The sequence below is a fragment of the Cyprinodon tularosa genome, unplaced genomic scaffold (assembly GCF_016077235.1).
Source record: "Cyprinodon tularosa strain WSP-4 unplaced genomic scaffold, ASM1607723v1 ctg2, whole genome shotgun sequence".
Taxonomy (NCBI): domain Eukaryota; kingdom Metazoa; phylum Chordata; class Actinopteri; order Cyprinodontiformes; family Cyprinodontidae; genus Cyprinodon; species Cyprinodon tularosa.
This window is the reverse complement of record NW_024038733.1, coordinates 2,215,502-2,243,071: the sequence shown is the minus strand read 5'-3', so window position 1 is coordinate 2,243,071 and position 27,570 is coordinate 2,215,502. Positions and strand designations below refer to the sequence as shown.

The window sequence follows — 27,570 nt, the reverse complement described above, 5'->3', positions numbered from 1 at the left end:
ATTTATTTTTTTAAATAAGCCAATAAGCAAAAAAAAATAAACGTTTGTCTTTTTTTGATCTTATTAAAACATTCACCAATCACAGAACTGGAAAACCACTTGTAGTGAGCATGTTGCTCACATTATTTGAAGGTGCAAAATCCTCAGCGATAATTACATTGTAGTGATTATCATTCTGTGCCAGTAATTATATTTAGCCTGGACACTGAGCAGAACACTGAGGAGGGAAAAACTAAAATGGAATCTGTGCTGTCTTTATAAACTCTGTTTCATTTCAGGAAAGTTGTCCTACCTGAATGAAACCAAAAAGAAAACCGAGGAATGTTTCTGTAGGTGTCAGAGTCTAAATTCCAGAAAGGTAAAACCTCAACATATGGACTCAAAATTAGGCTGGTATATATTCTTGCTAAATCGAACTCCTGAAAGGCATAAAGGAATAAATATTGAGAGCTGTTTATGGAGCAATGTTAGAAACCTTTCAGCACAAGGTTATTAAGAAAAGTGTGAATATTTGATGTGTTTGTAGTGCATAATTTTGAAATGGAAGAAAATTATCAATATTTTCATATAATTTATTTTTGTGTGTTGCCCATTTACATTGAAACGGCTTTGAAACTCCTAAACAACAGTATAATCAACTTCCTTCAGAAGTAAAAAAAAAATGCAATTTGATCTCATGATAAATGCAAATGTATTGTGAAGGACTCAGAGGTCTATGACAAAACATTGAGTGAAGAAACTGTATTAAACCAATAACAATATGCCAAATGGTTAAAGGATGAAATTTGGAAGGAGGGTTAAAGCAAGTTTTTCACAAGTAAGATTTAACCAAAATGCCAAAAATTATATGTGGAAAGAAGCAAAGACTGTGTACGTCAGCATGAGTATACCCCCCTGACAGTGAAACAGTGTTAGCGTCACGCTAAGGGGATGCTTCTCTGGTCTGGGAAGTTGGTCAGATTTAAAAGCAATATAAATGGAAATATATACAGGGCAATCCTGGAAAATAGACTTGATGGAGGTTCATCCTCCAGCAAGACAACAACCCAGAATATACAACCGACTCTGCATTCAAAAGAATGGCTTAGATTGAAGCATATCCATCTGTTAGAATGGCTCAGATATTTGCACTTGACTAAGCACAGCCCGAAATTACAATGAGAATCTGCGGTAAGACCTGATGATTGTCTATTTTTAGACGCTCTCCTATTCTGACTGACTTTAAGCTATTTTACACAAATAGCCACACTTTTCAGATTCTACTTTACAAAAAAATAAAATGTTCTTAAAAACTACTTGGTTTTAGTATATATGTTGACACACTAAAATAGAGGATATTGCCGTTTTAATGACAACATGTGGAAAAGCTCCAGTGGTATGGACACGTGCAAGCCGCTCTAGCTGAGCTGAATGTATAAAAGCTAAAGTAATCGACCTTTTTTAACAAACCCTAACATTTTTTGTCAGTCTGTTCCCCAACCACAGCTAGATCCATCAAGCATATGTGCTGACTATCCCAACAATTTGTCTTCTGCTTCCTTTCATTCTCTTCTCCCTCTTTCTCTGGATAAGTGATGAGAGATTCAGCACACTGGAGTGGTAGAGCTAAGCCCCTTGAAGCAGCTTTACCAATGCTGAATATTCAGTCAACACGTATATAAATGTATGTGTGCACGTTGCATTTTTTTGTCTTTCCAAAGGCCAATCTGGGACATAACAAGTAAATAAATGATGCATCAGTCCTCAGCGCTTTTGGTAGAAAAGTAGGAAGCACCTCACTTCAGTCCAAAATGGTGTCCTCTAGCATGGGTTAGGTGTTGGAGGAAAGAGGAGAGAAAGGATACAAAACAATAGGGATGTGTAAAAGTTGGGGAGACATGGGGAGGGATGCCTTTGCTGTTATTATTTAAAACCCTTTTTTTTTTTTCTTTTGCAAATTGGATGGCAAGCATCACACATCTTAACAAACCAATAGCTGTTGGTTCGTTAATATACAACATCCCATCCCAAATAGCCAAGAGAAGTGTGAATAGCATGACTGATATGTCTAAAACTAACAGTATATGAGCACAGTGAGCTACACAGAGCCGGTGGAGTAATCATCACGTAGAGGCTAATCAAACTCTTTAAGGCCGCGTTGGTTCCTCAGGTGGAGCAGCAACAATCCCCCAGGGAAGGAGTCAACAAGGCGACTGAATGAGAAGGACAGCTGAAGACTTACTTGCTCCCCATCCTTTTGGACTGGCACGCCATCCGCTGCTGTGAGCCCAATACAGAAAGGGAGACAAAAAAGAAGAAAGAATTATTTGTAAGTTTTTTATCTTAGTTTTTTATTTTATTTGACCGTTATATAATTTTTTACAAACAAAACACATCAGTGCACACAATTCCCATATTACCATAGAAAAAATAAAGACACTCATGTTGAAATAATACTTTTCACATTGCTTGAATAACAGATAAAAATCCATACATGTTCCAGATAAACACAACCTGATATTTTCCAGGTGCTTACAAGGATTGTTATTTGGGGCAGCAGTGGCTCAGGGGTAACCAACAGGTTGCTGGTTTGAGTTCCTGCTTTGTCTTTCTCAGTCAGTGAGTCCTTGGGCAAGACACTTTAGCTACTTTGCCTGGTGTCAGTGATCAGAGGGCCATGTGGTTCCAATGAGTCTGCCCCAGAGCAGCTGTAGTTACAATATGGCCTACCTGCATCAATGTGTGAATGTATATTTGAATGAGTAAATGACTGGACTTGATCAAATACATTTATAGAGCTTCCCTCATCGCATTCAAAACATGCATTTATATACTTAATGATAATTGAACTTTATTGATCTCACATTGGAGAAATGTAGCTCTGCATTGAACCCATCCCCTTAGGGAGCAGTGGGCTGCCATAGTGGGGCACCCCGGGGAGCAGCGTGGGGTTAAAGGTCTATGCTCAGAGACCCAGAGTGGCAGTCTGTGGGAGTGGGGCTCGAACTCAGAACTCCAGGATTCCAAGTTCTATGCCGTAAACATTGGCCACCACTCCCCAAAAGGTAACTTATAGGTTAGATGCAGCCCAATAGGACCTATGAGGTACTTACCAGGTAAACCGAGTTAATGCTGTAAAGATTCCTAGAAAAAGTGCTAATACATCTGATAAAAACAAAAATCTGTTAACTGTGGTAGGAGTTGCACAAGTGAGGGACAATTAAACCACAGGCCAAGGATTGGTTCTCCAAGTTAAGGTACCATTTACAGAACTTAAATGATTAACCGTCTTGTTTTTAATGAAGCTGTTGCTGCTAACAGTTTGTAAATTATTTAAAAGCCAGTTGTAAAGTGGATGAAAGGTTTTCCATTCAATAAATCTGGGAAAGGGCTCACTTTTAACTATACTGTCATTAATTTAATATATCTCTAAGTACATGGTTCATGAGATGGACCACTTAACCATAACTGATTACACACAATATGATTCATAGAATTTTTATAATCATAGGCTGGTAGCATTTAATAAAATTAATTTGCTAAAGGCAGTTTTATTTCCCTAAATAGTTTAAAATCCCTTTAGAAAACTTATTACATTACATCATTTTGTTAGAAAATAAATAAATAAAATGCATCGAAAGTATCAAACTGAATTATGGTTTTCATCAGTTTTAACACATGTTTGGACTGGTAATAGAGTCTCTCCCTACAGTCATCAATTTATTAATGCCCTCTTAAACTCTGTTTTTTAACTCTGCTGGTAATAAGTGAGCCACTCATAAATCAAATTCTTATAATTAAGAAATTATTCTTTTTTTACCCAGGTCCCTTTTAATTCTTCACAGCACTTTAAATTATAGTTTAAATTTAGCTAAAATTTAGTAAACCGGGTTATGGTAAATGCTGTTACATTAAAAATGCCTTTATATCTTGGAATTAAGCTCCTTTAAATTTCTCTAAAACTGTGTTGGACCTATTTAGCATCCCTCAGTAAATGTCTTCTAACTTGTGACCAAGTTAAAATTTAAAGTCAGACCCTCCGTACAACATAAAAGGCACATGGAGAGGCCATTATCACTTGCTTTTATAGACAAACTGAATCATAGTTAGAGCAAGTGTAGCCTACTGCGTATCTTCTGTAGTAAAGGGGCGAGGTGCAGTAAACTCTGGACAGGTCATCTATAGCAGTTTTTTTTTTTTTTTTTTTTTTTTTTTTAAAGCAAACATACTTTTAGTTTGCAAAAAATTAAAAATAGAAAATGCTTTTGCAAGGTTTAACATTTTGAGCAAACCTTATTTTTGGTCCATATTTTCATTTCAACTTGAATTTTAAAATCTATAAACCCAAAATTTTTATTTTTTCTATTTTAACTTATTTCATTCTATTCTATTTCTATATATTTTATTCAATTGTGTTTATTTATTTTAGATTTTAAGTTTTTACCTGGTTTTCTGCAACTGTGATATCTGTACACCTCTTTGGTCAACCCCGGTTGTTTTAAATGTGCTTTATAAATAAAGTTTGAGTTGAGTTGAGTTGAGTTGAGTTGAGACATAGTTTGAACTATTATATTAATATATATAAATATATTATATATATACCGGTATATATATATATAAATATAAAACAACACCACATTTATTAAACATGTTTTATTATTTAGAAAAAAAAAAAATCTTTAAATAATATCCTTAAATGGTTTAAAGAAAACTGCATACATTATTAAACCTTGCAAGACTGCATAGAAACCCTGTTTATCACTGTTGTTAGATTCACCAGCACTTCTGCATATTATAGGTGATCCTGTTAGTGTGCAGACCTAATGCACAATCTCCTCACTTCATTAAATGTGTGATGATGTTAATTTAATGGAAATAAAAAAAAATAATTAACCAATGAACGCTTTTTGATAGATAACTGTTCTGAATGAGACAAACTATACATCAATATTAAAATAGTTTAATGTGACATTAATTTGCTCCACTCCTGAACAGATGTTCTAACTTATTCAGCTTCATTTTTGAAATCATGACTGATTTACCATAAACATGAGCAAAACTGCTAAACCCAGAAATTTTGGGGCTGTATTCATTAACAAATATTGTTTCTATTGTTGCTTTTTGAGATTGTTTTTTTTTCATAATCGACTACAGAATTTATTTATAGATTATTCTTGAATGAATCACTTAGTCGTAGATGAGACTCATTTGAAATCCACGCTCTCTGCTAGATAAATGAATGTTATTATCCCTTCTCATTCGGGTGTCCAAATCCTAATTAAAACATTGCTTTAATTAGAGAGCCTGTGCTCCTAGTGGAGTTTAAACACAGCCTCAGTCTCTAGGTGCTCCTCTGTATCAGAGGGTCTGTTCTCTGCGTGCATGCAACTCTCAGAGGGGCTCCATCCACGGGTCTCTCTGTTTGCACTTGTGCTGCCAAGCCTGTCGCGTTTCATGCAGCTGCAATTGGCATTTCAGAGCAAATCCTCTGCAGCTTCCAGAGGTGCAGCAAGTCGTCAGATCTGTGGATGTCCAGTGATGCCTGTGACCCACTGACCCAATGATTCAGAGACATCAGTTATGGCCTGTCTCTGCCGGGCTCTTGGATATCAGCCTACCCTCTGAATTCAACTCAGTCACATCAGATCACTACAAGGGCAAGTGACGAGGGACAGATTATATTCCAGGGTTCTTTACTTCTGTGAGAAAAGGGCTGTCAAACTACAAATATGACCACTTTGTCACATATGCGCACATGCTCTGGAATATTATTTTCCGCTTAAGGCATGTCACACTTTTTAAATTTGGATTAATAATACTAAATCATAATTTTTCAGTTGGAGCCAAAGAGACTCTGTTTTATACTATGTTAACTAAACTAATTTCCCCATCAACCCAGTTCTGCTTTCCCGAGTTTCCCGAGTTTACCTCAGGACACCTTTAGAGAATTTAAGCACAGATCCTGTATCTGAAAATATATCCACTGTGCTTTTCTTTTTAGGATATTATCCATCAGAACACTGAATATTCCAGCAGCAATTAAAACCTACAATTCCTAGATCTAGATCTTTAATTCCTTTTCGTCATAAAAGAGACCTCACAAAAAACTCACAATATTTCCATTATTTATATCAGCGTCATAAGAGAAAGTCTTGGTTTATTACAAATAAATTTGTGCTTAGGTTGTTTAAAATGGTAACCCCTTTTATCTTTATCAGGGTTTTTTCCTGCACCTGTTTTGCGTTATTAGAGCTATAATATTTCTTGCAATTAAATTATATTTTTTGCTTTAATTAGGATTTCTTATAAATGTTATCTGTTATACTATTACTACTTTGTATTGTCTGCCTCAGTGCTATCACCTAATAAATGAGAGCAAAAATTGTTCCTAAAAGTAAAATTGTTAGAGATAAAGACATTCATTTACTTTTTAGTTTTGGATGATTACAAACACATTTACATTTAAAGGCCACCAATGTACATGGGCTTTTCTTGCAAACAGAAGAATTACAAACATGTTTGTCTACAGACTTTAGAATAGAATAGAAAATCCCTTTATTGTCCCGCAATGGGAAAATTCTAGTGTTTAAACCAGCAAAAAGATATAAAAAAAATGGTCACACAAATGTGGACCTTACAAAGTAAATGAAGTGTTCAAGTAATACTTTAACAGTACATTTGGTCCCACTCAGAATTAGTGTTAAATTAGAACTCTACGTAGTGTATATTTTACTCCAGTTGTTGTTGTGATAACTCTAAAATGACACTGCATATTTAACACTGTGGAATTTACTGTGTAGAAAAGTGTATCAGAATAACATACTAGTAAAGAGTTAAAAAATAAACAAATGAAATAATGTACTGTCGTTGTATATCGGCTGCTGAAAGGTAAAGTTTCTCATATTCATTTGGGGCTTAATTTTGTCTTTCCTCTTTCAGAGTGGAATGAAAATACTCCATCCAAGCATTTTCTAGCACTTGCCTGTCAAATGGGGGGCAGGCATTACTCGAGTTGAAGGGAGATGAGGGGGGATGGCATCCCCCTTCTTAAAAAAATCTTAAAAATCATCCCCCTTCTTAAATGACCATCCCCCATACCATCCCCTTTGACATTTAATTACTGAATGTGTAAAATTTCTACTCTATATTAACAGTAATGGCAATAATATTGCCCTTTCAACATTTGGCGAGCTGTGAGTTTATGAGTAGCCTGAGCAAAAAAAATAAAATCAAAGAAATGGAACTACCATGACTATGAAACTGACCCCAGTGGGAAATCTGTCCTCCGCATTTGTCCCTTACTATGTAGTGATGGCCATGCCAGTCCAGGTTCTGACTACAGTTCTACTGTAAGGTGCCCTGGTCAAGGTCAGTGACCGTTGTACCTGACATGTAACAACCATACCATTCATGTTGCTTTAGGTTAATTAAATAGGCTATGTATGCTTCCAAAAAAAAAAAACACCATCCCCCTTGTTGTTGTTTTTTTACAACTAGACTACTTGGGGCAGGTGTCTACCTACCAGGTGTTAACCTAATCTAATTGTAAACTGAACTGTGGGAAGAAGATGGGAAAACCCAGAGAGAGAGAAAAAATGATTCTGCAAGTTTCCTTCTATGAATGTTATCTTCAACTGTGTGTAATCTGGCATACAGATTAAACCTGTAAAAACACCCACAGTCATATAAGATTCAAAGTTTTTGCAAATTGGCTGAATTCAAAGCACAGATCTTTCCCTCTTAAATATATGCCTTACACTTTAAAAGAGTTTAAGATGGGACCGTTCCATAAGATACATCTATTCCAACGCAATGTAATAAAAAGTATTCTGTTTTTATATTCCACCCACTTGAAGAGATCCACCTGTACCACTGGTAAAGCAGTAGGATGCTGCAACCATTATGGTTGGTTAAGGTTTTATTGGTTCAGCTTCCCTGAACCTGCATCTTGTTGATCTAGCTGGTTCAGTCTTTTTCAACCTGCAGGTTTTAGACTATCTGCTTCAACACACCTGATTTAGATGATTGCAGTTCAGCAAAGCCTGTTATTATGCAATTAATGAGGTCAGGTGCATGAAAGCTGGGAAACATCCAAGACATACAGGGTAGTGAGCCTTAATGACCAGGGTTTGAAACACTGAGCTAGATGGGTCAATCTTTGCCTGAGTGACCTTGAAACTTGTCTGTCCATGTGTGCAGCTGTAAACTGACTTATGTGCTGGAATTTCCACACCCACTCAGCTCACGACAGTCCATCACTGTATCACACTTACAAGCAGTGTTATCGTCTTCCCTTTTGGACTTTGATATTTGAGTTATCTATGTTATTCTTTTTTGTTGATCTTTTTCCATTTTGTGTTATAGTTAAGAGTCTTCTGTCACTTCCATCCACACCTGCTCCACATCAGCTGATTACACCAGCCTTTTTCACATCTCCTATATACCCTCCCTGTGCAGTTCTTCTGTGCTGGTTTCTTGTTGTTACTTGGCTCCCCTTGTGTTTTTTCTCCTCACACCCCCTGTTTTTTTTTTTGTTTTTTTTTTTTGTATTATTGGATTTTGTTTCTATTGTCTTTTTGATTTAATTAAACCTGAAAGTACTCATCTCTGCCTCCCTCATCTCTGCATTTGGCTCCTCAACAAACTTCCACCAAACCCTGACAAGCAGAGGGTGGTGGCCCAACAGAAAAATTATTCCAATCAAAACAAGTTGTAGAAAGGATAAAATTAGCTCACAAACATTTTCTTAACTTCCCTAAAACTTGCCCAAAGTTCCAACTTAAGCCATGTTGAAAAATTTGTAGACAATGCCTGAAATCAGTATTTCTGCCACAAAAACTCTGTCAAAATGATGCCAGAGGCCTGGTAAAAGAATCAAAATGATTTGTCTTAGGTTCAACCCTTCTTATTAACATTTATTTATATAACATTGTGTATATACAGCTTGCATAACAATGTTGAACCTTGAAAATTATCATTAATTCAAACTTGCTTACCTAGTTCCTGGGTGGTTTTTAATTTACTCACATATTCATACCGTCATATAAAAAGATCAATATAAATACAATCTTGAAAGCTTCAATTTTAAATTAATGTATGTAAACCTTTGACCATTCATGTATACATGTACATTATTTCCAGGGCGAGGCAGAGTGTCCCAGATTTTTACCCATCTGGGTTGCAATTCTGCCCCACAAACACAAACTACACATCAACATCCATGCATTTAGCTTCCAGGAATATATTTCCTAATTATGCACTCACACTGTTCCCTCCCTTCCACTGTTTCTGTCCTCCTCTTGAGTTTTCACAGCCTCTCCTCTCCCTCCATCCATCAGCCTTATTCGGCCAATTAGCAAATTAGCAATCACTCTCTCTGCACATAAATCACAACATGGCCCAAGAGTTCTCTGAACTGCAGCAGAGCAAACAGCTTCTGAGAAGCTGCATGGCAACTGAATTATCACTGTGTGTTGGCTTCACAAACGATTTCTAGCATCTTTCATTTCGAGCCCTATTGTTGATCAAATCAAAAACCTTTTTTTGGTTGAATGAACAACACAATTTGGAGAAGTATTCACGTCCCTTAAAACTACACTTTCAACCACAGACTTATTAATTTTGTGGTGACAAACAACTGAACTTTATTCTTAGGAAGGAAGAAAATAACAGATTGCTTTCAAAAATGGGTTTCTTAACTTTGAGTGGTCTGGGGTAAGTATGTAACAACATAATTTAAATCCACAAACCTGATTAAAATCCAGTGAAGCCAATTGCCTTCAGCACCCACCTGAATAGTTTCTCCCTGTTCCAAGGTATCAGTTTATTGGAAAACAGGTCAGACAAAGCTGTGCCTGAGAAGTCTACATCAGAATGATGTTCTAAAACATTACTTGAACATTTCGGGCATCTCTCAGAGCACCCTACAATCACTTACTTGAAATTAGAAAGACTATGACACAACTGCAAATCAACCGTGATGCGTCCATCCCCTTAAATTAGGCCAGCCAGGAAGAGTGTTAATCAGAGAGGCAGCAAAGAGACCAATGGTAACCCTGGAGGAGCAAGTATCAGTTGTGCAGTTCATAAATCTGCTCACTTTGAAAGAGCAACAAGAAGAAAATCATTGGTAAAAGAAAGCCAAGAATCCCATTTTCAGATGTTGCTCTCTGTGCTTCAAATCATCTTGAACAAAATCCGTCTGGCAGTGAAACATGATGGTGGCAGTGTCATGCTCTGGGGAAGCTTTTTAACAACAGGGAGGCTGTTTAGACTTAATAGGAAGATGGGTGGACCTAAATACTAGGTGATCCTAGAAGAAAATCTGATAGAGGCTGGAAAAGACTTGAGACTGGGATGGTCCTCCCAGCTGCACAATAAACCTCAGCTAAAACCATATTGCAATGATATGAAGCAAAGCAGACTGAACTGTTGTAAAGCTTAGAAATCAATGTCCAGAGATGCTCTCCATCAGTTCTGATTCATCCTGGCCATTTCCTAAAAAACAACGCGCAAAACAGCTTTTTGATGCGCAAACTTGACAAACCATAAAAGACTTAAAGCACATGAACTGGATTACTCTACAAAGTTTTAAATATAGCAGTACACAGCAGCTTATATTCTTTTATTTAAAAGCCAAAGCATTCCTCCCACTTTAAAAATATATAGCTTTGTGTTGGTCTGTCACATAATATTCTGATACGATGCATGTTTGAGGTTTTTTTTGCAAAAAAATTTGAAAAATTTCAAGGTGAAGCCCTCTCTTTCTTGGTGCCTGTGGACAGGTGATGCACAGGATGTGTTTTTCCAAGGAGGCAGGCAGTATCCCTCCTTGAGGAAACAACAAGAGAGCACATGACCGCAGCTCTTCCCCTGGTGCGTGCTCCCTCCTCCCCCGCACATACAGCAGTGTAGAGCTGGGTCCCCCCCTGCGGTCATGGGGGAATGGAGCTCCGGCGAAGAGCATGAGGGAGGGGGAGGGAAAAAAAAAAGGGAGCAATGTGACGGTCCATAACGAACAAAGAACTGCTCGGCATCTGCACTGTCAACTCCAGCTCCAGCTGTAGCGCTGTGATGGCTCCCACTGAAGTGAGGAACATTTGAGCTTCATCAGTCATTTTTACTCCAATTGCCCTGCAGCAACAACAGTGGAAAAACCAGAGGGGGTTTGGTGCTTGTTTACCGTGACAGCTGCAGTAAGGCTGGTTGCCACGGCGGAGCACTGACTTTGGATAGCAGCCCTCTTGCTGCACTGTGTGCAGATGCTGACTTAGTGGGGCAGAGAGTTCAGCGAAAACAAAGCTGAGGTCCAGAGCACAGATGGAGTATTGGTGGATGAAACTGAGCTAAAAATCCTCAAGACACAGTCCACTCAAACAAACCAGCATGTGGGTACCAAACCGCTCAAACATGACATTAGACCACCAAAATACTGAAAGATGTTTATGGTTCAGGGCAGCAATCCTGACTCTTGTAGCAAAGTGTGGTTATGGAAGAGCCACAGCATGCAGTATTCAGCATCATGAGGTTCCTGACACAGATCCACCCAAAATAGCAGAGGCAAAGGGGACTTTAAAGCTAAATATTCTACTATTTAATGCAAAAGGAATTAAAATAACAATTAAAGGTAGTGGAATATTCATCATACTATTTTTGCAATGTATTTGTTATTGAATACAGCCAAAAAACCCACAGATGCTTGAATGCTCTAAAACTAAAACTCACCCATCATCTAATAGACTACCAAAAAGATTTTACCACCTTCCAGGAAACAACAATGACATAAAAATATTCTATGAATATTTTGATAATCAATGATACTCTTAAAAACAGAAAAATACAGGTTCTTAAACAAAGTAGTAGCCTAATTAAAACTTTAACGTCTGCTGCTGGGGTTTGTAAACATCACCTATCAAAGCCTAAGGTCATCATGTTATATTTTAGTCCTTTCTGAAAATGTAGTAAAACTTTGCATAAAGTAGAGAAGAAGCCAGGTAATACCATAGGTGCAATTCAGGTTAGAGGATTTGTTAAGAAAACAGCTATTAGTTGTGCACTATACTAATCTTGTCAGAATGGTAGAAATAAAGCAACATGTGCAAGTTTTACTGGTTAGATAATGTCACTACATGAAATGCATGCATTCACACCATGGAGCATGGTGGTGGCAGTATCATGCTGTTGTTTGAGCAGAGTTGATGGGAGAAAGTTGATGGGAGATAATAATGATTATTTAACATTATTGAACTTACACTGGAGAAATTCACCTCTGTATTTATCCCATCCTCTTTAGAGATCAGTTGGCTGTCACTGTGCGGCGCCTGGAGAGCAATGTGGGGTTAAGGGTCTTGCTCAGGGACATAGAGTGGGAGTCTTTGGGAAAGAACCTCCGGCACCCAAGCGCAATGCTCTAACCACTAGGCAACCACCTACCCCATACAGATACATGGACATTGCTTAATCCTGTGTAAATTTGGGTAACGTCCGCCTCTTAAGCGGTCCTAAACCTATGTGCATCAAACAGCTTCACAAAATAAATATGTTGCTATCTCATATAAGTTGCTGGTATTTTTCCTGTGTAAGCATCTACTCCAGCAGAAATTACAACCAAACTCTGGCAATACAGCGAGAGACAAGTGAGTCATTTTAAGAAATTTGATGTATTTGTTTACAGAAGCTAAATTTAAACTGTTGTTCTAAGACTGTACAAAAATATAGCTATCTGCTTTTCTGTTTTCAAGACTTAACCTTGCTCTTTCAAAGCTTTTTTCTTTTCTGAAAACATATTTTTTTTACTTTAACTAAACAACTGAAATGTAGGCACTCAGACAGGTGGTTGTTTTAGTAGCAATGTGTGCTGTTACAAATGAAAAGAAGAGTTACACCTGCAGTTTGTTGCTGAATAAAAAAGCTAAAATAAAGCCAGACAATCGTTGATTTTGAGAAAGGGTTAGATTTTCACCTTCCGGTAAGAAAAGATCCCAAACCAACAGCCAGAAATTTAAAGGAAGGGTTTAGATCAAGGTACATCCCTGTTCTAGAAATCTGGAGTTTAAATCAACAACAAAGAGAAGATTGAACAAATTGAGGTTCACAGAAGCTCTTGGCATATCTGAATGGAGACTTTATGCTGATATGTTACATTCTCAATAAAATACATTGAAGTTTCTTGTTGTTTTGTTGTCATTTGTGGGGTTTTTTTTGCAAGGCACTTTATAAGGATCACGGTAAGATGCACAACATTTTACATTCTCTTTCCTTATTAAAAAAGGGAACTTAACCACTTTTTTCGTAATTGGTTTCAAAGTGGCATGGGGTTGCAGATTTCCAGAGCCGGTAAGTGCTGCTTCCACACCAAAGGCATACAAATGCATATAACTTTACACACAATGCTTTTACGCACAGATCAAATAGTAGAGATGAAATTTCTAATCGACAGCATTATGTTTCAAACTCCATAACTCTCTCGGTGGCTGAGTCACAGTGTTTACAGAACGCCTGCCAGTGTGTGCCCACACACAAGCCTCTCATTGCTGATCTGAAGCACAAAATGACACGTGAAAGGGTGTGTACAGTCCTCTGTTAAGCTCATGCATTTTTATCAGTCCCCCCACATACAGTGCTATCTGGTTAAGGAGCAGTGAATGCCTCATGCAGTCCTTGAGCCCTGCTTGAATGCACGTACACATATGCCGACATGCTCTAAGGGTCGTCGGGTCCAGCCTTGCTCCTGGGATACCACCTCCCTGAGTCATTCAGCCTCAGCACGCTCTTTCTGACAAGGCTTTTCCAACGTGGAGAGAAGCCTGTCAATTAGCCTACGCCACCCGCCAGATTCACCAGCTTGCTTGCAGACTTGGAAACGGCACATGCTAAACACCAGGTTGGATGTGTGATGGCGAAGGTGCGTGTTTGGCTTTTTAAATGAATGGCAGGGAATCCCTTTCTGAAATGCTGCGGCAAAAGGGAGCGATGGTAGAAGCTGTTAAAACAGCAGCGGTGCTTTTGCTAGATTCACACCCACATGCAGCATAAATATATCAGCAAGCGGGCTGTCCCACGAGAGATGTAAAGTAGAGGTCATTTGCTGGTCCATGCATCAACACATGAATACACATGAGCAAACAGACTTAGGATGAATATAGTAAGCTATTATGAACTATCATAATAAAATCCTGATTTCTTTCCACACCATAAAGAACAGGAAAATAATGAACTTTGAATGAATAAATTCATAACATCTCCACATAATCTGATTGAAATACATACATAAATATTCACATGTCTTTCCTTTTTTCTTTTATCTAATAGCTTTTCTATGCTTAAATCTGTTCACATCACCTTTATTTTCACACAATTGTGCTCAGCCTTTACAAAAATGATTTAATACTCTGTTCAACAGATGTACAAATAACTGAGGGGCTTTCCTCTGTGATTAAGTAGTTTTCAGATCATTATTTCTTTCATAGAAATGGTGGGTTTCCGGACAGGAAGGCGAGGACAGAAAATCATCCAAGACTCCATTAAACATCTTCTCTTATTCACATTACCATTCTAAACCCTCCTGGCCTCTTTGCTACAGTCACGCTGCACAAACTACCCTGAATTTAACAATGAGTGAATGTTTAACTTAGTAACAGGTGCAGCACTGATAAGCAGGGACAGATAAAATGCTTCTGATGTTCGGCTTTTTAGTACGATTTCTAATAGAATTAAAAGCTCTGCATCACAGAAATGCAATTGTTGGTGGGTCGTGTTAAACCACTGCTGAGTTCATCTGCTGGAGGATTATCTGACAGATACAAGCATGATTAACGTAATGCACCCTTCTTGGTTTACTGTATTGATCAAACGACTTTAATGAAAACACACAGCTCCAGTGTGCTGCTTCTCAAGGCCTTCACCTTGTGAGGGGATGATGGACTGATGCAGACTGCCTCACGCAACAGTGGAAAAAGCAAAAGAAGAAATGTTGCACAACAGCTAGTGTGTTAACAACAAACAAACAGCTATTTGTCACTGGAACCCAAAAAAGATCATCAAACCAAATTCCAGCTACAGTACATCTTTCAGATCAGTTTTATCTTAAACTGCTTCTTGTTTGTCGCATATTTTATAAAACATCTCAGCAGCACTGATGGAAAAAGATACATATAAGAAAGACAAATAACTGGTCAGTGAAATATGCAGATAGTAAAAGAGTATCTAAGCTGAAATAAGTGCTGATGGCTTGGGTTTAATTTATCTCTGAATGCACTTCAACTCTGGGAATGACATTAAACTTAACCACGTGGCAGTTCCTATTTAAAAAACAGATGCTAATTGATATACTCCCTAGCCAGACTTATTGTTATTAGAAATGGAGCCTAGGCGGAAGTTCAACTGAATAAACTGATTACGTACCCTCATCCGCCTCCGACACAAGTTAATCAGCTTTGAACCACAACTCATGAAAGCCCAATCAGCATCCAGAGTTCATCTTAAAAGGTCTCCAATCCACAACTCTGTTTGATACCCAAAGTGCAGGCAGTGGTTGTGCTATATCTGATTTCGATTTAGATTATCATGATTCACCCCATCTCCAGCCCCTCCTCCATCATCGTAGCTAAGGCTTTATAAGAGTGTCATCTCAACCAGTCTGGGAGAAGACAGCCATGTTTAGCCTGGTTCTGCCAGAGGTTTCTTTCCAATGGGGAGTTTTTCCTCTCCACTGTTACTTCATGCTTGCTCATCATGGACAGGTACCTGAACCTTTGTTATCAAAGCTGGACTTCCATCTTCCAGGTCCCTGAGTGAAGCACTAGTATCAGCTCACGCAGTCCACTGGATCTCTCCATGCAGCTCAGGCACACTGTCTCGCCAACCAGCAGTCTACGGACTGACCAACTTCATCTATCTCCACTCACCCACCAGTTTCAGGCCTGGGGGGGGAAACATCCCTGTTCTTTACTCCTGTTCATGCATATCAGACAAAATTCAGTGCTAATGTTTTCTGCCAAGGTCCTTGCCTTGCAGCATGGACTGCAGTTAAAAATGCCGATCAATAAAGCACACTACAGCCATTCAAACTCAGGATAAACACAGCCACGCCTGTAGACTGGCAGGACCACTGCTGTTTCCTTTGCTCCACAACAGAATCAGGGACCTAAGCGGCCTGCTAACAGCAGATTGTTGTTCTCTTAAGTGCTCTTTGTTTACATATTCACTCTACGCTGTTGTGCACTACAGTGCTTGGAATATTTATTAAAAACTGGGGGATACAACCTATGAAGCTGCCCAGACAAAATGGAATCATGTTTTGGAAACAGTACAATACAATGCAAATAATTCTCATTTACATTAATCAGCCTTAAAACAATCATTATTACTTGAAGCATCCTCTGCTCTTTAATAAGAACAAACCAGTAGATTTTCAGAAGCGTGTCTCAGTCGCATCATTTGTTGTAGTTAAAATAAGGGTGGGCTCCTCTGTTCTGAAAGAATCTCTCCTTTGAAAAAAGCTGCATAAAGCTTTCTGGACAGCCTGGGCTTCTGTGATGGGATTTTTGTTCTTGCTTTTTTGCTGTTTTTGCTGAATTCAGTTCACACCTGGACTCCTAACTGTGTCATGTAGTCCTCTAGCTGTTTTCTGACCTAGCATCTTTAAGATCCTCTTTATTTAAAATCAGTTAATAAACTCAATATATTTCTACTTTCTTAAATAAATGTTGAATCTTGGGTTTTAAAGCTGTAAAAACAGTGGGGGAAATAGGTGTTTTCTATTCTGGAAATTGATTATTCACCATGCTAAATTGCTTTTAAAGGAATTCTCAGAAGAAAAGTCTTTTTTTTTTTTTGTCGATGGCAATTTTAAGGATTCTGACCCATTGTTTCACACAGACTACCATCAAATTTGCAAATATTTTTAGAGCCTCTTCTTAGTTATTTCCATATATTTTATTCTGGAATCCATTTAGGAGATTGAGAGGGCTGTTTTAGAAAAATTATTTTCTTTCTCCAAATGAGAGCTTCCTGTGCTGCAGATTTCTGCTTGAGATCGCTATCTCACATTGTTTAATCTAGCAGATTCTTATCATAAGTTCCTCAGTGTTGGGATCCTCAGGCTTGCCCACCAGAGGGCGCCGAGGATCCTCTTCTGCTTTCTTTGTCTTTCCCTTAGGGCTGGAGTCCCAAGGTTCTGGAGATTACCCTCTGCCTCCAGCAGAGTGCGCCGTGGGTCCTCCTGAGCTGAACCTCCCACACACCTGTGGCTGATCTACTAATCAGGAGGACCACAGTATATAAGCTGACTTCAGACCTTTATTCCACGCCGCAGTGTTGATCTTAGTTGGTTAGCTTCCTGAACCTTCTGCTATTGACTGAGTCTTGGTTGTTCCTAGGTCGAGACCAGATTCTAACATCTCTTATCTCTGCCTCACAGGGATCCTGTCTCTTCGTGAAGCTCTGGTAGAGCTGTCTCCCTGGCAACCTGTCTCCGGTCTGCAGCTCTGGGAGAGCTGCATCACAGGAAACCAGTCTCAAGCCTGAAGCTCTTGGAAAACCTAACCTGCTAAGCTGCCCTGGTGAGCCAACCCGACGATTCCCACATGGTTGAAACCTGACGACCCCTATGTGGATTTCCCGTGTCTTCCCTGTTGTTCTCTGAGTTGAGCTGGAAGCTCAGATCTTAGTTAGCTTTGCTAAGCTAACAGCTAGAGGCTTAGCCCCTCATGAACTCTGAAACCAACCATCTCCATTTCCCTGCTCGGACCCCAGTGAACCAGCCCCCCCCGGACTGAACCTGTTCATTTCATTGTGCTTGTGCCTTAAATAAACTCTTTGGACTTTTACCAGTGCCTCCGTGTGTGTTCTGCATCTTGGGCTTACTCTCTGACACCCATCATGACACTCAGGACACTTCTCTGTTCACCCCTACCATCACTTAAACCAGTGAATGTCTTATGCTGAAAAAAGCTTTACACTATGTTATTTTCCCACTTTTAAACTTAGTGGAGCCATATTCCGTCTTTCCTCTCAATATGGTGTGACATCCATACAGTTACAATTAGGTCTGATCTGACCAGAATTCTCTCAGGAATTTCTAGATTTGTCCCAAATCTTATGCAACAAACCTTGGATAAGCTTAAGCATGATTCTCTTGCCCAGATAGAGATAGAAAACTCTCCTGAATATTTTTTGACAGCTGTAAGAAATTTTGCAAGGAGCACCTTGTTCCTACTGATAGGGAAATCACGATTTTTCCTCTTATGAATTATGGAATTAACTATGATCAGTCTGACATTTAATATTTCAGAAATATGTCTTGAGTGTGTTATTCACTTTTACCTCACATGAGAATGTTCATGATTGATACTGTAATAATGAGAAATATTATCTTAGGCAACCAATTAGGAGTGAACCACCTGATATTATCAGTGATGGCCAAAAGAGGTTTAGATATACAAGAATATGTCTAATTTTTCCTTGTTTATATAAGACTTTTTAGTAGCTTTTTGAACTAAATACTACACTGGGTGTTTACTAGAAATAAGTAAAAGTTTCTTAAATTAAGTGTATTCACCCTTAATTTGAGTAGGTCAATGAGATAGTTTGTCAATGGAATGAGCATTTTTTACTCTTAAAATAAGATTAGATAATATGCACTGAAAATAAGACAATGCAGCCGCGTTTTCTTATTTGTGTATTGTGTAAATTGTGTATTTGTGTAAATTGTCTTGTTCCATTGGCAGAATGTCTCTTTTACCTCCTAAATCCAAGAAGAAATGCCCTTATTTAAAAAAAAAAATGACTTATATAGAATTCAATTTTTTCAATTTTTTCCAGTCTGCTATTTAATTTAACCATATTACGAACTGATTTAAATTACTAATTTATATATATATATATATATATATATATATATATATATATATATATATATATATATATATGTGTATAGATATATATGTATAGATATATATGTATAGATATAGCGCCTGACCTGCTAAGGGAAACATTAATATTTAATGATAGGTTTGTTTTTTTGCTGTTTACTGTGATTCAGGTTTCACAGTTATGATGGACCTGAAAGTGCACCGTATGGAAATCATTTGCATGTAAACAAATAAAGGTTTACCTGCAATGACAATTTCACACTCTATCCTCTCTCAGCAGCAGCCTTGCTGGCGCTTTGCTGTAGTAAACCGAGGCGGTTTTGATCAGGACTGTCCTTACCTGAAAAACTCCCATCAGCACCACACGCACTCCCCCTTGCATGCATTCGCCCCTCCCTCCTCCACCTCCTCTCCATCGCCATCAACCTGTCTCCTCTTCTCCCCATACGCGTGCCTCTCTCTCTTTACCACATCCTTTCTTTTCCCTCTCTTATTATTTGCATAGCTAACAACAGTCTTCTTGCATTGTCCCATTTCTTTGTTGTTTTTTTTCTTCCTCCAGGCCATGCCTATTTATAAATAAGCACTATTACAGCTTACCCTGCGCCTTTCTCTGCTCTCCATCCCTTTGCTTCCTACTCACACACACACATACATATATACACTGCCAAACAGCATCATAAATCAAGGGTTGAGTAAGGCGGGCGGGGAGGAGGGAGGTGCGGGGATGCACGCCCACACATACATGCACACAAACATACACGCACACACCCATAGACAGATTTTTATAAATATCACCACTGACACACTGCCACTATCCTATGTGCACCGCTTCTATAAGCACAGCTTTCCAAAACATGCTGCTTTCTTTCTCTCTCACACACACACATGCACACACACCAGACATAAAAAAGGCACGCAGAACCCCCTGCATGCTCCTGCAGGACCCCCTTCTGTCTCTACTCCTCCTCCCCATCATCACCCCGGCCTCCCTCTCTTTTCCATCCCGCAGTAAGAGAGGGGAAAGCAGAGCGGTGCTGCTTACTCAGTCTCCTGGAGCCGATGCATCCCATGGTGTATTCACAAAGGCCCTGGACACAAGCGTGGAAGTGTTACCCAGACGCCGAACATTCTCCTCCTCCTTCCTCCTGTGACTCTCTCCTTCTCTCTGCTTCTTCTTCTTCTTCCTCCTCCTGTTTTTCCTCTTTTTTTTTACACTGCTGTCCTATCCCCGTCTCTTGCGCTTGCTCGATCGCTCTCTCCCTCACTTGTGCTCTCAATCTCCAGTGCGGTGTCTTAGAAGAGATCCGGTTAGTAAATCAGTGTGCCTGAGGGGAAGCAGATTGGGATTAAATTAAGGATGCAAGACATTCATCAGGATCATTTAAAACACAGATGTCATTGGAGATTTTTGTTTCTTCAAATGTTTGCCATCATCACCACCAATAGTTTCTTACCTGCACCACAAAGCGTGTTCAGTTTTAATTTCTGCAGTTCTTCAATTTCATCTGAGAACTACTTGCAAAAAATAAATAAATAAATATATCAGAGAGGGTGATGTATTGGGTTTCCACTGCTTGGATCAATAGCACTGTGCTGAGAGTGCCAGACTGCCATTGTTGTAGATATCGCTGCTCTGCTGTAATATTGTTGAGCTAAAATGGGGGATTCTCTCTCCGTCTCCCTCTCCTGCGTGCGCTCAGCCTCACAATGCGCCACAGCGGCTGTCTCTACCCACTCCAACCCTCTCTCTCTCTAGATCCCCCCCTCCCTGCTTCCTACATCCCCACTCAAAAAACTGCATGCATACCACAAGCATTGAAGCCTATATAAAAAAAACAACATAGCATAGGATTCTCATTTACAGTCAGACTGATGCAGAGTCTGTTATTGGCATCTGAGTCATCTCTGCACCTGGCTCTGACTTTGTGGAATCTCTTCATCTCTTTTCTTCTGCTTCCCTTCCCTCTTTGCTTGACCTATCTCAAAGAAAACCACAGCTACACTTGTCCATTATCAGCCCTTTTCTTATCTTTCTGGTCGTCCCTCTTCTCCCTTGATGATTACAAATTAGTGGGAGCTGTTTATGAGGCTTCTACGGCCCCTAAAGCTACAGGCACAATCTGGACTGTGAGAAATGGGCAGACCATACCCTGGCTGTGAAAATTAAATCTGTCTCTTGTCTAAATGTCACAAATTTTGTTATGCTAAAAGAAAAAAGTTTATTTATTAACCTGCTTGGTATCAAACATTCTGAAGTCTTTATTTTGTCGGCTTTCTTTTTTTGTAAGTTGGTCTCATCCTGTATCCTCCCTTAAAGTTGTTGCGTGCTGCTTAGTCGCCCTGTTGATCTCTTCAATACAAATCCAGTTCAAACACCTGAAATTTTCAGTTCCAGTCTGGGAAACCGACTACATTACAAGGCTCCTCTAGAAACTGATATTGAAAGCAGAGTTACTGGATTCACTTGTTCCTCGTTTTTGACAAAAAACTGAGTCTGGAGAGGCTTCCATTCATCTACCTCAGAGAGTTAAAACAAAGAGCCACTAACAGAGCTCTCCACTAATTCCCCTGTCTGCCCTCAGTCTGATCTTTCACCTTTCCCTTCTAGGTATTTACCTGGAGCTCTTTTCATCATCCTCAACTTCACTCTAAAAGTATATAACATCACCTTCCTGTGTCACCATATTATCAAAATATAAGTAAGAGAAGACTACATATCACTTAGCTTCAATATCCACCTGAAAAGTACCATGAAACATCCTCCATCCTCTTAATTGCATGGAAATTGCCAGGATAACTCTTCAGCTACCCTATCTTTGTTCTTACTTTAGGAATGTGGGAATGTGGGACTTGCCATAATTTTTTTAATGAACCATATCAAATATCAACCAAATGTTTTATATGATTTAGTCACAGTCAAACCTAAAACTGTGACTATGTAAATTCAAGAGAAAGAACCATTCATAAGAAGAAAAATGCTTATTAAGATAAAATCTGCAATGACTTACAGTAAACAGCCCAACCAAGCTAAAATGATATAGTTGATGTTTTCTAATCTGCCTTATTTAACTGAAGCCACATTTTGCAGAGGGGTTACAAATGATCTTGTAATACAAAGGTGGGTTAGGTGGGGTCCAGCAAAGAGTACAAAAAAAAAATCTCAGCAATTTAATTTTACTCAGTCATGAGACACAAAAAATTAAGTTCATGCTACATACTCAAATTTTGGCCAATATCTGATATTGCCATTATCTTGGCACTTCTGACTGACTTAATGGTTCTTTTCATTTACCTGTCCAGCTCCACCCAGTTTCTCATCACCGTTCATCTGTGTCACCTGCTCTAGTTTCTATTTAAACAGCTTGCTCCCTGTCATCAGTGCCAGATTATTAGAGCCTTTGATGAGAGTTCTCTAGCGTACCTGATTGTGTTCTGATTGCCTGATCCTGACCCGTTTTGTATAGGGAACATTAAGTCCCTGCCTCTTCCTGTTCTGATCTCTTTGCCTGACCTGACTTTTGGACTATTGCTGGTTTCTGCCTGCGGACTGAACCTTTCTGTTTTTTTAGTTTATACCACATTCCATTAATTTCTTCTGTTAACGATACGCTTAAACTGCGAAGATGTTTTATTTGACAGAAATATTTTCTAACAAAGCAAAAACTGATGCATAACTAATCTCCCAAATTCCCCAAAAGACATATCTTTATGTAAAAGAACCAAACTCAATGTCATGGTTTTGGTTCATTTCAAGTTTTATCTCTGAGTTTTCATTGGTCTTATTTCCATTCTCGTGTTATGGTTATTTTTTATTGCATTTTAGTTCTTAGATATTTCTTGTTTGGCCTCTCTCTTTGCTGGTTTGTTGTTATTTCTTTGCCCCCTTGTTATAAGTATTCCTGGTTCTCTATTTTTGTGGATTCTGAGGTTTTATGTTTTTGGATTTTTGCTTCTGTTACCCGTTGTTATTAAACCTTGAAGTAGGCTGGTGGCAGCTTCATCCTCTGGGATAATTTTTGGTCTTTGGTTTGGCCTCTGGGATAATCTGAGGTCTGTTAAGGCTACACAGGAACCAGGTATCAGTTAGTGTTGTTGGTCCTCTTCTGCACAACGTAGTTTGGAGATTGATTTTAGTTTTCCTGCATCATGGTGATGCCACACAAATGTCGAAATATACAACAAACAAAAATACTTCATAAGAGTAAAATGAATATATTTGAATGGCTGAGCCAGAGTTCAGAACTAAATCTGAGGAAAATATGTGGGTCCGGTTCTAAAGATGGCTGCAAAAGAAATGTCCTCACAATCACAGTGGTTTATAAGATACTGTAAGCAAATATTGCTATGTCAGTATGTTGAGTGCTAATTTACTTCTATTAAATTGAACCATCTATCCATCTGTCCGTCTGTTTGTCTGTCTGTCTGTCTGTCCATCTATCAATGTACATATAACTTTATAAATTGTTCATTATGCTTTTATTTGTTACATCTCTATAACGAGGACTTTTAATCAAAAACTCCTTCTGAGTTCCACAGTAGAATAGAGAGAACAGTAGTGGTGCATGTGTGGTCAAGGCTGTCATGATTGTTGATTGATGTTGACAGAGACAAGGGAGAGGAGAAAGATCAGCACAGATGGGAGGATGAGCAGAAGACGTGGGCAGACTGGGGTGTGGGGGGTGAAATGATTGGAAGGAATGCAGCGAACAGTGAAGTCATGTGGCAGGAGAGGTGTGTGACATAAATTAGCACTCCAGAACAGGGCCGTGCAGAGACCACTAAAGGGGCAGGTGCTCAAAAAAAAAAAAAAAGGGCACATCTTATCGCATTTTAGGACAGAATATTAACAAAGTCACATAGCTTTCAGAGTTTAATGAACAATGATAAATTACAAAATTGTGAGACATACAATCAAAGCTAAGGGAAACACAAGAACAACAGCCTAATGTCTGTATGATAAAAATACTGAATCGATAGATAAGAACAGCTGTTCCTCATCTGGCTCTCTCCTCCCGCTCAGTAGTTCTTCAGAGAAAGGCGCGCCGCGTCCTATACTTTCCTCCGTTTAAACCGCTACTCTTTACTAAAGTAGAGAAATTATACAACGTTCAAAGTTTTCCGTTGTCTGACAAGTAGCAAGCCTACTCCAGTATTTTCACCAAAAATTATGTTTTTTAATTCACAAAAAAACTGTTCTGTAATCATTACAGAACAGTTTTTTGTGAATTAAAAAACATAATTTTCAATGTAAAAGACTAAAAGCACAGAGTAAACAGTGTTTTAGATCAAACAATACTGCATCATCCATGGGGCTCATTTGGTTTCACTTACATGTCTATTCAGGTTGACATTGGAGAGGCGGTGCAGACTGACGACATAGCCATCCATCCGATCATGGTTGATCATGCTTAGGGCCAAATGAGCAGCGGCCACAGTGTAATGTGGAATGTTCGCTACCTTTAGCTCCGCAGTTAGCCGCCTTATCTGACTGTGCGAGAGGCAAGTGCGTCGTCACCGGCAAAAGGTCAAAGGTAACAATGTGACCGGAGGGCTTATTGTATTGTTTTTGTAGCACTGGTATCACACCACTAACTGCGCCACTGGACCAGTTCTAGGCTCTAAGGAGTGGGGAGCAAAATAATAGCACCAGAGACCGCTGCTTAAATGAAAATGGCCGGCAATTTAATGAATGCAAAACACACATAAAATACAATACATGAAACCAAAAATACTCTGCAGATTCTTAATAATGAGGTAAGTATAAATGGGGAGGAAAAGGGAGAAGGAAAAAAAAGAATATATCACTCTTTCTTTTTGCTCTTTAGTTCACCTAGGATATTTTAATTAGACTAATTTGGATTAATTAGACCAGTATCTTTTTCATAGGTTGCACCTATTTTAAGATTTAAATTTTTCCTGAGTTAACTCTTTTCCTTTCTTTTACAGGTTGCAAAATACCTTCAACACAGTTAAATCAAGTGGACCACAATTACTCAAATCACATTCAGAAATTAAACATATGAAAATCAAAGTATGGCACTTTAAATTCAAGTTCAAGTCCAAATGTAAATATAGGCACTCAGTTCGACGAAAAGAATCAGTTTGATTCAGTCCAAAAAATAATAATAATTCAATCAGTCTCCAGTTCTTTTTTAGTTCAGTTCAAACTAGTTTCTGATATCCCTACCGCTCTGGCAGGGGATTACCACACGCGGGAAAGTCCCTCCCTCAATGGACAAGATGAATTGAAGTTCTAGGTCTGGCTCGCCATCTTGAATCCCGTCTGTGAATGTGCACGCCGCACATGGCAGTGAGAGGGGGTGTGCGGGAGTTGCGGTCTCCGTCGGCTCGGTAACCGCACCGGAGCCAGTGTGAGCAAGGGGTAATCCTCGCTCCGACCAAACTTCCAATCCAAACAAAAAACCTGACCTGTGTAACAGGCCAAAAACACAATAAAACTCTTTTTAAATACTCAAATTATGCAAATAAATTCTTCTTCATAAACTTCATATATTAACTGAATAACAGTTAATAACTCTCCACCAACAGAAAAATTACAACACAATGAAAATACAGAAAAATAAACACAAAACTCACCAAAACCGATATGGCTTAGTTCTCATAAAATCCTCGTCAGTTCCCGACCAGGTAAATTATGTTTTGTTTACTAAAATATTAACTTTTTTCTGTTAATTAATCACCGCTCTTTTTTTTCTCCGATTCCTCCTCTGCTCTCTCCTTCGGGTCTGCGTACTGCAGCGTCACCCAGACACTGCACCTGTAACGCTGGTTTCTTAAAGGGACAGCGACGTTATTTTCTGTCTACAGACTTTTAACCAACTACTTATCCCTATTCATGTTAGATCCCTATTTATGTTAGATTTTAACATGGGTTACATTTTTCTTGCCAAAAAAAAAGATAATAATAATAATTTCAGTACATGTGTCAAATAAAAAAAATTAAGATAAAAAAAAAAAAAAAAAAAAAAAAAAGGACCAAAAGGGCACATTGGGATCATGGAGCAAAAGGGGCAGGTGCTCAAGCCCCCTTAGCCCCTCCCCTCTGCACGTGCCTGCTCCAGAATGGATGGAGGGAACAAACGGATAAAGGGAGAGTCAGGGGATGGAGATAAAAAAAGATAATAGGGGGCACAATTTTTGGGTTAAGCTGAATATGCAACTTGACTGATATGACTATAGCTCAGAACAGGGGGACACAGGGGATGGCTGCTGCCTTATTCACATTTTTGATTTGGGAAAAAAATATTCAAAGACTTCACTGATAGGTTCAAGCTAACAATTGTTTTTAACCCCTGCTTCACTATAAAACTTTATTTCCTCATTCAACTCCTAGTTAATGTGACTCTATCAGTGTGAGATGGTCTCTAAGGCATTAAGGTCATTTCACACAAATGTGGTGACAAATGCTCTTTTATATCTCCTATGAAGAATAGTTAAATACCCATTTAACATTTTCATATGTTCCCACATTACAACCTTATGATTGTATTTATATTCTCAAGGTTAGATATTGTAAGTAAGGCCTTAAGGCTAGGTCCTAAAATGTTTATTCATTCTTCCTTTGCCAGTTTATATGGAGGATCATGTCCAAACTACTGAAACCCTAATCAGGGGATTTCTTCTACAAACAATTACATACCTTGGATTGGGCTGAATACATCTGATGGAACTCTTATTGTCATATGAGGTTCTCTTTTGTCTTTATCATTAAAATGTGTTATTTTTAACATGTAAACAAGAATAATAATCAACCAATGATGCACTCATAATATGTGCAATAAATGCATTCGGATAGAAAAAACTAATTTAAAAACACCATTGTTGTTATAGTTTAGATTATAAAGACTGCGGAATAAATGATCTCCTTTCAATCTGGTCTTGAGCAATCTTTTACTGTTTTAAAAAATGCAAAAACTTCCAGACTTACCACATCGGAATTGGCCTTGCAGTTTCTTCTTAACCCTGCTAAAAAGAAAAAAACATACGACCCAGCAAACTGAAAACAGACTTTCTGAAAGGATCTGACTTACCAGAGTAGTAATAACAACAATGGTGTGCTCCAGCTTTGTCACACAATCTGTCTTTGACAACATGTTTGATTTATGAAACGGCCTGCAAATACAAGTTAAGGTCAAAAACAGGGGGAAGAGATTCTTGACACTAATCTCTCTCTTGATACATCGACCGATTGCAAAGACGACTGCCTGTCGGTGTCTTCGTCATCTGCCTCTTAACACTTACAAACACACACTCACGCACAAAGCAAATTCAGTTGCATGAAAAAGCCTTTCCACACATGACACAGACAATTTCTATCATGTTCCTGTCATTACTGCTGTTGCTTTCCTATCTCCAGTAATGATGCTGAACTGAATTAAAATGCAGCAGCTTCTGTTAAATGTTATCTCGGAGACACAGACATATCAGCAACTTTTCTTGTACCTGCTGCTATCTGAGTATAAACGCCTGGGTTCTGTGTATGCTGCAAAACAACAGTGTTAAGGATGTCTCTGTCAAGTGGTTTAAAAGTGTCTTACCTAAATTAATGAATTAAAGGGTAATCCCATTTTTTTTTTGGCAGTTTTTTTTCTCAGTTGGGTTTAGGAATATATTCACAACCACAACTAAGCCACAAATGCAGCCAGGATGCACAGGATTTTGTTTGGAGCCTCAAGGCACAATATAATGACCACCA

At 38.7% G+C, this 27,570-nt stretch overlaps 1 protein-coding gene and 1 long non-coding RNA gene across 8 annotated transcripts in view; both read right to left on the bottom strand.

Annotated features, from left to right (window-relative positions):
* fam131bb (family with sequence similarity 131 member Bb) overlaps positions 1 to 20,560 on the bottom strand; it is a 38,061-nt gene extending 17,501 nt beyond the window's left edge. For 4 of the 7 annotated variants that reach the window (XM_038284488.1, XM_038284490.1, XM_038284491.1 and 1 more), the window contains exons 1-3: positions 20,309 to 20,560; positions 19,897 to 20,179; positions 2,222 to 2,259 (exon numbers count right to left, since the gene is read on the bottom strand). In XM_038284488.1, the coding sequence (XP_038140416.1) occupies positions 2,222 to 2,259; positions 19,897 to 19,924 (66 nt within the window). In that variant the 5' untranslated portion in view covers positions 19,925 to 20,179; positions 20,309 to 20,560. The remainder of the gene's footprint in view (positions 1 to 2,221; positions 2,260 to 19,896; positions 20,180 to 20,308) is intronic. The other 3 variants (XM_038284489.1, XM_038284493.1, XM_038284495.1) reach the window with 1 other exon arrangement.
* Positions 20,561 to 25,002: 4,442 nt separating this feature from the next.
* Positions 25,003 to 25,696, bottom strand: LOC119782953. Its single transcript, XR_005280734.1, has 2 exons — positions 25,452 to 25,696; positions 25,003 to 25,283 (listed from the first exon to the last, which is right to left on the bottom strand). It is a non-coding gene; the product is annotated as an uncharacterized LOC119782953 (long non-coding RNA).
* Between the last annotated feature and the right edge of the window lie 1,874 nt (positions 25,697 to 27,570).